General features: G+C 43.0%; 1 protein-coding gene across 2 annotated transcripts in view; it reads left to right on the top strand.

Moving 5' to 3' along the window:
* The window catches only part of LOC139541981 (proline-rich protein 12-like), a 55,719-nt gene that overhangs the window by 39,820 nt on the left and 1,882 nt on the right, over nucleotides 1-14,017 (top strand). The window contains exons 12-14 of one of the 2 annotated variants that reach the window (XR_011668435.1): nucleotides 2,449-2,546; nucleotides 9,573-9,866; nucleotides 10,026-10,157. Coding sequence is in view for 1 of the 2 variants with exons in the window: in XM_071346933.1 (XP_071203034.1) it covers nucleotides 2,449-2,546; nucleotides 10,026-10,157; nucleotides 11,832-11,927 (326 nt within the window). In the remaining variant the exon portion in view is untranslated. Of the gene's footprint in view, nucleotides 1-2,448; nucleotides 2,547-9,572; nucleotides 9,867-10,025; nucleotides 10,158-11,831; nucleotides 11,928-14,017 lie in introns of those variants that run through there. The other variant, XM_071346933.1, reaches the window with a different exon arrangement.

Here is a 14,017-nt window from a genome sequence, read left to right as displayed (position 1 = left end):
TTTTTTTTAAACATTTCTTTTCTAATCTTCACAGGAAAATGCCACGGGCACTATCTGATGTGTGGAGACATTTCACTGCAGCTAATGTAGAAGGAAAAGCTGTGTACATTTGCAAATACTGTGCCAAATCATATGTGAAGAATGCAACAAAGATGCAGAATCATCTGGCCAAGAGCATAAAGTTCCCTCAGCGCACACAACATGCAACCTCTGACAAAAGGTCCTCTACTTTTATTTGAGGTGAAAATGATGAATCGGACACCTTATCGATAGCAACAGCTCATGGTCCTCTTGGAATCAGATGTTTTTTTTTACTCAATGGAGGAACATAGTTAGAGAAATGCTGATGGATGTCTTGCTCGAGCTGTGTATGCAACTGGTTCACCTCTGCTCACAGGCAATGTGTATTGTAAGAGATTTGTGAATGTTCTTCGCCCAGCATACACTCCTCCAACCAGACATGCTTTATCTACTCATTTGCTGGACACAGAGTTCCACAGAGTTGAAATGATAGAGAAAGCAGACTGTATTGCAATCATCTGATGGGTGGTTGAATGTTTGTGGGCAAGGAATAATTAACTACATCATCTCCACCCCTCAACCAGTATTCTACAAGAGCACAGACACAAGGGACAACAGACACCGGTCTCTACATTGCAGATGAGTTTGAAGGCAGTCATCAATGACCTTGGACAACAGAAGGTATTTGCACTGGTGACTGACAATTCTGCGAACATGAAGGCTGCTTGGTCTAAAGTGGAGGAGTCCTACCCTCACATCACACCCATTGGCTGTGCTGCTCATGCATTGAAACTGCTCCTCAAGGACATCATGGCACTGAAAACAATGGATACACTCTACAAGAGAGCCAAGGAAATGGTTAGGTATGTGAAGGGTCATCAAGTTATAGCAGCAATCTACCTCACCAAGGAAAGTGAGAAGAATAAGAGCACCACATTGAAGCTGCCCAGCAACTACTGTTGGGGTGTCATGTTTGACAGTCTCCTGAAGGGGAAGGAGTCTCTCCAAGCTGTATCAGTCTGCCGATATGGACAGCCCCATCAAGAGGATCCTCCGGGATGACTTATTTTGGGAGAGAGTGGTAAGCAGCCTGAAACTCCTGAAACCTATAGCAGCCATTGCACGGATTGAGGGAGACAATGCCATCCTGTCTGATGTTCAGACTCTGCTTGCAGATGTAAGAGAAGATATCTGTACTGCCCTGCCCACTTCACTGTTGCTCTAAGCAGAGGAAACTGAAGTTCTGAAATACATGAAAAAGCGTGAAGACTTCTGCCTAAAGCCCATAAACAATGGATACATGTTGGACCCCACGCTGGCAAGAGCATCCTGTCTGGTGCAGAGATCAACAAAGCCTATACTACCGTGTCTCGCCACCTTGGCCTGGAAGAGGGCAAGGTTCTTGGCAGTCTGGCGAAGTACACTTCCAAGCAAGGGCTTTGGGATGGCACCATAGGCAATTTGGCAGTCGTGCCAATATATCTCATCAGCCACCTGGTGGAAGGGACTTTGTGGATCTGAGGCTCTTTCCCCTGTTGCCTCCATCATCCTCCAAATCCCACCAACATCAGCTGCCTCAGAGTGCAACTGCTCCTTGTTTGGGAACACACACACCAAAGCACGCAACAGGCTGACCAATACAAGGGTTGAAAAATTGGTGGCCATCCGGGCAAATTTGAGGCTTTTTGGGGCTGACAATGAGCCATCCTCAACAAGGTTAGAACGTGACAGTGAAGATGAGGCCTCAGAGTCCAATGTTCAAGAGGTGGACATTGAGGAGGTCCAGGGAGAAAACATGGAAGCCTGAGAGGAAGACAACCAAAGCTTTAGTTTCTAGACTATCATTTTACAGACGTATGTTGAACATATTTTTGGGAGATGCGATGGATCATTGGGGATCATTCAATATTCCCTTCGTTGTTGTTCAGTGAAGTCATCCCATGTGACGAGTCAACTCATTTAATTAAAGTTCAATTTGTAGCTGAATTGTTTTTTGTTTTTTTTCTATTGGAAGGATTTAATAATTTGCAATTGTCTACTTATGATAAGGAAAAAGGTTTATGTTTCTGTCTCCATATGATATGGTAAATATATCCAATGCAAAAAACATCTACATTTAAATGGTATTAATATTAATTTGCATATATTCCCACGGAAAGTTTCCACCTGAACTCTACACCCATATTGATCAGGCCACACCCCGCCACACACACCAAACAGGAGCAAACATACCTTGAGGAATGTTGAACAGTGCACAGCATTGTGGGAAAGCGTTAGGTTCAGTACAAACCGTTCCGCAATGTAGCAAAACATTTCATCAACTGAATATGCCCCTGGTTAGCCTCTCCAGGTTTGGAATGATTGACAGTCGTTTGAAACATATCCAATTAATCAGGCTTTCCTCTCCATCTCCATTGGTTCCCTCAGATGAGCTGTACCTCCCTGGAATGAGGAAGATTGATGGCATCATCGTGGAACAGAAGAGGAGACTGATGAGGAGAGTAAACATGAGTACTCAGCACCAGGTAACCTGCTCTGAATATACTGTAAATGTATATATTCTGAACAGAAATATAAAAGCAACATGCCACAATTTTAAAGATTTTACTGAGTTACAGTTCATATAAGAAAATCAGTCAATTAAATAATTTTTTTATTTTAAATTCGGCCCTAATCTATGGTTTTTAGTGGTTTGCGAAAGTATTCACCTCCTTTGCATTTTTCCTATTTTGTTGCCTTTACAACCTGGAATTAAAATAGATTTTTTGGGGGGGTTGTATCATTTGATTTACACAACATGCCTACCATTTTGAAGATGCAAAATATTTTTTGTGAAACAAACAAGAAATAAGACAAAAAAACTGAACTTGAGTGTGCATAACTGTTCACCCCCAAAGTCAATACTTTGTAGAGTCACCTTTTGTAGCAATTACAGCTGCAAGTCTCTTGGGGTATGTCTCTATAAGCTTGGCACATCTATCCACTGGGATTTTTGCCCATTCTTCAAGGAAAAACTGCTCCAGCTCCTTCAAGTTGGATGGGTTACACTGGTGTACAGCAATCTTAGTCATATCACATATTCTCAATTGGATTTAGGTCTGGGCTTTGACTAGGCCATACCAAGACATTTAAATGTTTCCCCTTAAACCACTCAAGTGTTGCTTTAGCAGTAGGCTTAGGGTCATTGTCTTGCTGGAAGGTGAACCTCTGACCAGTCTAAAATCTCTGGAAGACTGAAACAGGTTTCCCTCAAGAATTTCCTGTATTTAGCGCCATCCTTCATTCCTTCAATTCTGACCAGTTTCCCAGTCCCTGTCGATGCAAAAACTTCCCCACAGGGATGGTGTTCTCGGGTTGATGAGACTTGTTGGGTTTTTCGCCAGACATAGCGTTTTCCTTGTTGGCCAAAAAGCTACATTTTTGGCCAACAACACCTTCTATATGTTTAGGGTGTCTCCCACATGCCTTTTGGCAAACACCAAACGTGTTTTCTGATTTTTTTTCTTTAAGCAATGGCTTTTTTCTGGCCACTCTTCCGTAAAGCCCAGCTCTGTGGAGTGTACGGCTTAAAGTGGTCCTATGGACAGATACTCCAATCTCCACTGTGGAGCTTTGCAGTTCCTACAGGGTTGTCTTTGGTCTCTTTGTTGCCTCTCTGATTAATGCCCTCCTTGCCTGGTCTGTGAGTTTTGGTGGGTGGCCCTCTCTTGGCAGGTTTGTTGTGGTGCCATATTCTTACAATTTTTTTATCATGGATTTAATGGTGCTCTGTGAGATGTTCAAACTTTTGAATATTTTTTTATAACCCAACCCTGATCTGTACTTCTCCACAACTTTGTCCCTGACCTGTTTGGAGAGCTCCTTGGTTTTCATGGTGCTGCATACTTGGTGGTTCCCCTTGCTGAGTGGTGTTGCAGACTCTGGGGCCTTTCAGAACAGTTGTGTGTGTATTTATACTGAGATCATGTGACAGATCATGTGAGACTTAGATTGCACACAGGTGGACTTTATTTAACTGATTATGTGACTTCTGAAGCTTATTGGTTGCACCAGATCTTATTTAGGGGCTTCATAGCAAAGGGGGTGAATACATACAGTGGGGAGAACAAGTATTTGATACACTGCCGATTTTGCAGGTTTTCCTACTTACAAAGCATGTAGAGGTCTGTAATTTTTATCATAGGTACACTTCAACTGTGAGAGACTGAATCTAAAACAAAAATCCAGAAAATCACATTGTATGATTTTTAAATAATTAATTTGCATTTTATTGCATGACATAAGTATTTGATAACCTACCAACCAGTAAGAATTCCGGCTCTCACAGACCTGTTAGTTTTTCTTTAAGAAGCCCTCCTGTTCTCCACTCATTACCTGTATTAACTGCACCTGTTTGAACTCGTTACCTGTATAAAAGACACCTGTCCACACACAATCAAACAGATTCCAACCTCTCCACAATGGCCAACACCAGAGAGCTGTGTAAGGACATCAGGGATAAAATTGTAGACCTGCACAAGGCTGGGATGGGCTACAGGACAATAGGCAAGCAGCTTGGTGAGAAGGAAACAACTGTTGGCGCAATTATTAGAAAATGGAAGAAGTTCAAGATGACGGTCAATCACCCTCGGTCTGGGGCTCCATGCAAGATTTCACCTCGTGGGGCATCAATGATCATGAGGAAGGTGAGGGATCAGCCCAGAACTACACGGCAGGACCTGGTCAATGACCTGAAGAGAGCTGGGACCACAGTCTCAAAGAAAACCATTAGTAACACACTACGCCGTCATGGATTAAAATCCTGCAGCGCACGCAAGGTCCCCCTGCTTAAGCCAGTGCATGTCCAGGCCTGTCTGAAGTTTGCCAATGACCATCTGGATGATCCAGAGGAGGAATGGGAGAAGGTCATGTGGTCTGATGAGACAAAAATAGAGCTTTTTGGTCTAACTCCACTCGCCGTGTTTGGAGGAAGAAGAAGTATGAGTACAACCCCAAGAACACCATCCCAACCGTGAAGCATGGAGGTGGAAACATCATTCTTTGGGGATGCTTTTCTGCAAAGGGGACAGGACGACTGCACCGTATTGAGGGGAGGATGGATGGGGCCATGTATCGCGAGATCTTGGCCAACAACCTCCTTCCCTCAGTAAGAGCATTGAAGATGGGTCGTGGCTGGGTCTTCCAGCATGACAACGACACGAAGCACACAGCCATGGCAACTAAGGAGTGGCTCCGTAAGAAGCATCTCAAGGTCCTGGAGTGGCCTAGCCAGTCTCCAGACCTGAACCCAATAGAAAATCTTTGGAGGGAGCTGAAAGTCCGTATTGCCCAGCGACAGCCCCGAAACCTGAAGGATCTGGAGAAGATCTGTAGGGAGGAGTGGGCCAAAATCCCTGCTGCAGTGTGTGCAAACCTAGTCAAGAACTACAGGAAACGTATGATCTCTGTAATTGCAAACAAAGGTTTCTGTACCAAATATTAAGTTCTGCTTTTCTGATGTATCAAATACTTATGTCATGCAATAAAATGCAAATTAATTACTTAAAAATCATACAATGTGATTTTCTGGATTTTTGTTTTAGATTCCGTCTCTCATAGTTGAAGTGTACCTATGATAAAAATTACAGACCTCTACATGCTTTGTAAGTAGGAAAACCTGCAAAATCGGCAGTGTATCAAATACTTGTTCTCCCCACTGTATGCATGCACCACTTTTCTGTTTTTTATTTCAGGAAATTTTCTGAAACAAGAAAGGAAAATCTATTTCACTTCACCAATTTGGGCTATTTTGTGTATGTCCATAACATGAAATCCAAATAAAAATCAATTTAAATTACAGGCTGTAACGCAACAAAATAGGAAAAACTCCAAGGTGGATGAATACTTTTGCAAGGCACTGTACATGTCTGTTTGTCACAGATGCCTTTAAAGAAATGGGCCTCACAATGGGCCTTGGATCTCCTCACAGTATCGCTGCATTCAGATTTCCATCGATATAATGCAATTGTGGTTATTGTCCGTAGCTTATGCCTGCCTATACCATAACCCCACCACCACCATAGGGCACTCTGTTCACAACGTTGACATTACATTTACATTTACATTTAAGTCATTTAGCAGACGCTCTTATCCAGAGCGACTTACAAATTGGTGCATTCACCTTATGATATCCAGTGGAACAACCACTTTACAATAGTGCATCTAACTCTTTTAAGGGGGGGGGGGGTTAGAAGGATTACTTTATCCTATCCTAGGTATTCCTTAAAGAGGTGGGGTTTCAGGTGTCTCCGAAAGGTGGTGATTGACTCCGCTGACCTGGCGTCGTGAGGGAGTTTGTTCCACCATTGGGGTGCCAGAGCAGCGAACAGTTTTGACTGGGCTGAGCGGGAACTGTACTTCCTCAGAGGTAGGGAGGCGAGCAGGCCAGAGGTGGATGAACGCAGTGCCCTTGTTTGGGTGTAGGGCCTGATCAGAGCCTGAAGGTACGGAGGTGCCGTTCCCCTCACAGCTCCGTAGGCAAACACCATGACATCAGTAAACCGTTTGCCCACACGACGCCAGGCATGTGTCCTGTGGTTGGATATACTGCTAAATTCTCTAAAACGAAATTAGAGGCGGCTTATGGTAGAGAAATTAACCATTTTCTGTTAACAGCTCTGGTTGACAATCCTGCAGTCTGAATGCCCAATTGCACTCTCCCTCAACTTGAGACATGTGGAATTGTGTGTTGTGTGACAAAACTGCAAGTTTTAGAGTGGCCTTTTATTGTCCCCAGCACAAGGTGCACCTGTGTAATGACCACGCTGTTTAATCAGCTTCTTGATATGCCATTATCAGGCCCATTATCAGCATGGACATTTCTAAATGACCCCTAACTTTTGAACGGTAGTGGGCATGCATACACGCACGCACACACTTTGAAGAATCTAAAATATATTTAGATTTGTTTAACACTTTTTGGGGGTTATTATATGATGCCATGTGTGTTATTTCATAGTTTTAATGTCTTCACTATTATTCTACAATGTAGAAAATAGTAAAAATATAAAACCCTTGAATGAGTAGGTGTTCTAAAACGTTTGAGTGATTTAAAAAATATATATGTATACAGTTGAAGTCAGAAGTTTACATACACCTTAGCCAAATACATTTAAACTCAGTTCTTCACAATTCCAGACATTTAATCCTAGTAAAAATTCCCTGTCTTAGGTCAGTTAGGATCACCACTTTATTTTAAGAATGTGAAATGTCAGAATAATAGTAGATAGAGTTTTTTTCTTTCATCACATTCCCAGTGGGTCAGAGGTTTACATACAGTCAATTAGTATTTGGTAGCATTGCCTTTAAATTGTTTAACTTGGGTCAAACGTTTCGGGTAGCCTTCCACAAGCTTCTCACAGTAAGTTGGGTGAATTTTGTCCCGTTTCTCCTGACAGAGCTGGTGTAACTGAGTCAGGTTTGTAGGCCTCCTTGCTCGCACATGCTTTTTCAGTTCTGCCAACAAATTTTCTATGGGTTGAGGTCGAGGCTTTGTGATGGCCACTCCAATACCTTGACTTTGTTGTCCTTAAGCCATTTTGTCACAACTTTGGAAGTATACTTGGGGTCATTGTCCACTTGGAAGACCCATTTGCGATCAAGCTTCAACTTCCTGACTGATGTCTTGAGATATTGCTTTAATATATACACATAATTTTCCTGCTTCATGATGCCATCTATTTTGTGAAGTGCACCAGTCCCTCCTGCAGCAAAGCACCCACACAACATGATGCTGCCACCCGCGTTCTTCATGGTTGGGATGGTGTTCTTCAGCTTGCAAGCTTCCTCCTTTTTCCTCCAAACATAATGATGGTCATTATGGCCAAACAGTTCTATTTTTGTTTCTTCAGACCAGAGGACATTTATCCTTGTACCCATGTGCATTTGCATTCCGTAGTCTGGCTTTTTTATGGCGGTTTTGGAGCAGTGGCTTCTTCCTTGCTGAGCGGCCTTTCAGGTTATGTCGATATAGGACTCGTTTTACTGTGGATATAGATACTTTTGTACCTGTTTCCTCCAGCATCTTCACAAGGTCCTTTGCTGTTGTCCTGGGATTGATTTGCACTTTTAACACCAAAGTACATTCAACTCTAGGAGACAGAAGGTGTGTCCTTCCTGAGTGGTATGATGGCTGCGTGGTCCCATGGTGTTTATACTCGCGTACTATTGTTTGTACAGATGAGCGTGGTACCTTCAGGCGTTTGGAAATTGCTCCCAAGGATGAACCAGACTTGTAGAGGTCTACAATATTTTTTCTGAGGTATTGGCTGATTTCTTTTGATTTTCCCATGATGTCAAGCACTGAGTTTGAAGGTAGGCCTTGAAATACATCCACATGTACACCTCCAATTGACTCAAATGATGTCAATTAGCCTATCAGAAGCTTCTAAAGCCATGACATCATTTTCTGGAATTTTTCAAGCTATTTAAAGGCACAGTCAACTTCGTGTATGTAAACTTCTGACCCACTGGAATTGTGATACAGTGAATTATAAGTGAAATAATCTGTAAACAATTTTTTGAAAAATTACTTGTCATGCACAAAGTAAATGTCCGAACTGTCTTGCCAAAACTTTAATTTGTTAACAAGAAATGTGTGTAGTGGTTGAAAAATTAGTTTTAATGACTCCAACCTAAGTGTATGTAAATTTCTGACTTCAACTGTGTGTGTGTATATATTTAGCCACCCTTTGCCTTGATGACAGCTTTGCACACTCTTGGCATTCTCTCAACCAGCTTAATGAGGTAGTCACCTGGAATGTATTTAAATTAACAGGTGCGCCTTAAGTTAATTTGTGGAATTTATTTCCTTCATTACTTTAATGATGGACCAACACATTACGTGATTGACTGCTTTAATGATGGACCAGCAGATTATAGGTCAGTCAATATGGAACATTTCAAGAACTTTGAAAGTTTATTCAAGTGCAGTCGCAAAAACCATCAAGCACTATCATGAAACTGTCTCTCATGAGGACCGCCACAGGAAAGGAAGACCCAGCTACCTCTGCTGCAGAGGATAAGTTCATTGGAGTTACCAAATTGCAGCTCAAGTAAATGCTTCAGAGTTCAAGTAACAAACACATCTCAAAATCATCTGTTCAGAGGAGTCTGTGTAAATCTGGCATTCATGGTTGAATTCCTACAAAGAAATCACTACTAAAGGACACCAATAAGAAGAAGAGACTTGCTTGGGCCAAGAAACACGAGCAATGGACATTAGACCCGTGGATATCTGTCCTTTTGGTCTGATGAGTCCAAATTTGAGATTTTTGGTTCCAACCGCCGTGTCTTTGTGAGAGACAAAGTAGGTGAACAGATCTCCGCATCAATTGTTCCCACCGTGAAGCATGAAGGTGGTGTGATGGTGTGGGCGTGCTTTGCTGGTGACACTGTTTGAATTATTTAGAGTTCATGGTACACTTAACCAGCATGGCTACCACAGCATTCTGCAGCGGTATGCCATCCCATCTGGTTTGCCCTTAGTCCCACTATCATTTGTTTTTCAACAGGAAAATGATCCAAAACACACCTCCAGGCTGTGTAAGGGCTATTTGACCAAGGAGAGTGTGAAGACCAGGTCATCTGATGCAGCACTCCGTCAATCATCCAACCTCAACTCAATTTGAGATGGTTTGGGATAAGTTGGACCGCAGAGTGAAGGAAAAGCAGCCAGCAAGTGCTCAGCATATGTGGGAACTCCTTTAAGACTGTTGGAAAAGCATTCCTCAGGAATGTGGTTGAGAGAATGCCAAGAGTGTGCAAAGCTGTCAAGGCAAAGGGTGGCTAATTGAAGAATCTAAAATGTAAAATATATTTAGATTTGTTTAACACCTTTTTTGGTTACTACATGATTCTATGTGTTGTTTTGATGTCTTCACTATTATTCTAGTGTAGAAAATAGTACAAACTTTTGACTGGTTGTGTGTGTGTGGTTTCCTTCCATTTTCTCTCCACCCGTTTAGGAGACCCTGCACATGTATCCTCATATGGCGGCGGACCCCCTGGACTCAGGAGCTGTGTCGATGCGGCTCAGTGGGGAGGGCTACAACCGCAAGACCCTTAACAGAGTCAAGAAGAGCCTACCCAAACCACAGGTGTGTGTTTGTAGGTAGTTTTGATGTGGGTGGTTTTCCATACCAAATATGCCAGATGTTGTTGTTGTGGGGGGAGGCCAGAGGGGAGTTGCTCATTTTGGAGGTGGGTTGCTCTTTTGATTCCTATATGGAGCAGACCTTTGCTGCCAAGTTGCTGAATTACCACCCCATCATGCCTTGATTACCAGTAGGGATGTGACAAATGGAAAACATTTATTTAATGTATAAACTGCTTTATCGGTTTTCCGTTAAAACGATAGAAATTCCTAAAAGTATTGCCACACAGGACTTTGCTGCTGTCGCTTGCCTTTCTCAGCCATTTTTCCAACTCTTGCCGACGATGACGTAGTGATGGAATCGTCTCCAAAATAATTGATTCCTCGACTCCTTGCACGTCGCCTTCCGACGTCAACTCCCAAGTGTCAAGATTCAGCGTTTGTTTAACAGAGGAGACAAATTTAGATGCTGTACTGTCAAGAACATAAACACTCGCATCTTTCATAGCGAGCTAGCGAGGGACGGAGAGAGGGGAGGGTCATGATAGAGTCAGGTCGGCCACCAGGCAGACATTCAGAAAACGTGGACTAGGCCTGTCTATTGGCAATCAATAGCTGTATCTCACAGTTTCTATCTCACAATGTCTCTCAACTTCTGTGAAGCGGGGCCTATCGTCAATGAATAGGCTAGGATATTGAGATGCGCGAGATACAACATTTCAGTCACACACAGTATGTGTGCAGGTTCGCTTCACGCTTTTCACAGCGTGGTAGTCACGGGAGCAAAACAGCGGAGAAGTTGAGCCTCTTTTGGTAATTGCGGAAATTGACCCACTATGCTGTTTACTTTCTATGTAAATTTAAAATAAATAATAATTGGGTTATTGATTCTTCTTAGCGTTAAGGATCCCAATTTTGTTTAAACGTTCAAATCAAACTTTGTCACATGCGCCGTGAAATGCTTACTTACAAGCCCTTCACCAACAATGCAGTTCAAGAACGAGTTAAGAAAATATTTACCAAAGAAACTGAAGTAACACAATAACAAGAACGAGGCTATATATAGGTGGTACCACTAACGAGTCAATGTGCAGGGGTACAGGTTAGTCGAGGTAATTTGTACACCAGTGCAAAGTTGTGGTACTGATGTTTGGGAGCCTCGGCCGTGTACATAGGCTTGTGACGGTACATGGCCTTCAGATTGCAGGCCTGCGTAAGACAGGCAAAGCAGCTAGCTAGTTACTGCTCCGTGTCAGCTGTCATGGGCAGCATAGCTGTATGGAGAAGGTGCTTGCTGTATCCCTGACTGTCCATATACATTGACTTCAGAAAGTATTCTCAACCCTAGACGTCTTCAATATTTTGTTGTTTCAATTCAATTCTTCGACTGTAATGTAATTTGTGGATTCAAATAAAGTATTTTGGGTGGGTGTTTTTGAGGGGGCGGGTGTGTTTGTGGGTATTTGCAGTGAGTGGGTGTTTTGCGTTCAAGGCATTACCAACAATCAGTTCAACAGCTGCTAGGTTGCGTTGCCCATCTCTCCCATAAGTTGGTAGTTTGTTTGTAGGTATTTGCAGGTGTGTGTCATGTGCATTCTCATGTCGCACTGTTGAACCTTTGATTATATAGGTGAATTTTATTCTCTCCATATATTGTTTTTAATCTGTCTTCCCCCAGGACCTTAAACTGTCAACAGAATCATGTCGGATCTACAGCCTCTATCACTCCCTGCATCATTATAAATATCATACTTTCTTGCACTGCAAGAAAGAGGTAAGGACGTCCGCCCTGTATTTTATATTATTGTAATAGATACACCTATTTGATATATACACTGCTCAAAAAAATAAAGGGAACACTTAAACAACACAATGTAACTCCAAGTCAATCACACTTCTGTGAAATCAAACTGTCCACTTAGGAAGCAGCACTGATTGACAATAAATTTCACATGCTGTTGTGCAAATGGAATAGACAACAGGTGGACATTATAGGCAATTAGCAAGACACCCCCAATAAAGGAGTGGTTCTGCAGGTGGTGACCACAGACCACTTCTCAGTTCCTATGCTTCCTGGCTGATGTTTTGGTCACTTTTGAATGCTGGCGGTGCTTTCACTCTAGTGGTAGAATGAGACGGAGTCTACAACCCACATAAGTGGCTCAGGTAGTGCAGCTCATCCAGGATGGCACATCAATGCGAGCTGTGGCAAGAAGGTTTGCTGTGTCTGTCAGCGTAGTGTCCAGAGCATGGAGGCGCTACCAGGAGACAGGCCAGTACATCAGGTGACGTGGAGGAGGCCGTAGGAGGGCAACAACCCAGCAGCAGGACCGCTACCTCCGCCTTTGTGCAAGGAGGTGCACTGCCAGAGCCCTGCAAAATGACCTCCAGCAGGCCACAAATGTGCATGTGTCTGCTCAAACGGTCAGAAACAGACTCCATGAGGGTGGTATGAGGGCCCGACGTCCACTGGTGGGGGTTGTGCTTACAGCCCAACACCGTGCAGGACGTTTGGCATTTGCCAGAGAACACCAAGATTGGCAAATTCGCCACTGGCGCCCTGTGCTCTTCACAGATGAAAGCAGGTTCACGCTGAGCACATGTGACAGACGTGACAGAGTCTGGAGACGCCGTGGAGAACGTTATGCTGGCTGCAACATCCTCCAGCATGACCGGTTTGGCGGTGGGTCAGTCATGGTGTGGGGTGGCATTTCTTTGGGGGGCCGCACAGCCCTCCATGTGCTCGCCAGAGGTAGCCTGACTGCCATTAGGTACCGAGATGAGATCCTCAGACCCCTTTTGAGACCATATGCTGGTGCGGTTGGCCCTGGGTTCCTCCTAATGCAAGACAATGCTAGACCTCATGTGGCTGGAGTGTGTCAGCAGTTCCTGCAAAAGGAAGGCATTGATGCTATGGACTGGCCCGCCCGTTCCCCAGACCTGAATTCAATTGAGCACATCTGGGACATCATGTCTCGCTCCATCCACCAACGCCACGTTGCACCACAGACTGTCCAGGAGTTGGCGGATGCTTTAGTCCAGGTCTGGGAGGAGATCCCTCAGGAGACCATCCGCCACCTCATCAGGAGCATGCCCAGGCATTGTAGGGAGGTCATACAGGCACGTGGAGGCCACACACACTACTGAACCTCATTTTGACTTGTTTTAAGGACATTACATCAAAGTTGGATCAGCCTGTGTTTCCACTTTAATTTTGAGTGTGACTCCAAATCCAGACCTCCATGGGTTGATACATTTGATTTCCATTGATCATTTTTGTGTGATTTTGTTGTCAGCACATTCAACTATGTAAAGAAAAAAGTATTTAATAAGAATATTTCATTCATTCAGATCTAGGATGTGTTATTTTAGTGTTCCCTTTATTTTTTTGAGCAGTGTATTTCTCTTGTTGATATTGAAATATTGGATCAAGAACAGTTATTTGTGTCTCCCCTACTATGGTTTATTTAAATATTGTTTCAATTTACCCAGCAGAAATATTACCCAAATGTCTTTTATTCCTTGCTTAAACACACCAAATATATTGTGGTTGAAATAGAGTAAATTAAATTAATCTTTGCTTATCAACAATGGTTGATAGGAATTCTAAGTATTGTGTTTATATATTAACGCTGTCAAACAATTAAAATAAATAATTGCATGATTTTTCAGTAGTTAATCACGATTTAATTGCAATTTTTTTAATTGCTCAAATTTGGCTCTAAAAAGCAGGGCATTGAGTTACAGGCATACTATACTTTGATTGTAAGGGCCAGAAACACACAATTATCTGTATCAGAAACAAAATGCTCTCAATGTTTACGTAGGCTTACTCCCTCTTATCAATGTTCTTGAAGTTTAAGA

The sequence above is a fragment of the Salvelinus alpinus genome, chromosome 17 (assembly GCF_045679555.1).
Source record: "Salvelinus alpinus chromosome 17, SLU_Salpinus.1, whole genome shotgun sequence".
Lineage (NCBI taxonomy): Eukaryota > Metazoa > Chordata > Actinopteri > Salmoniformes > Salmonidae > Salvelinus > Salvelinus alpinus.
Note: the sequence above shows the minus strand (reverse complement) of the source record. Positions and strands in the feature narration are given on the sequence as shown.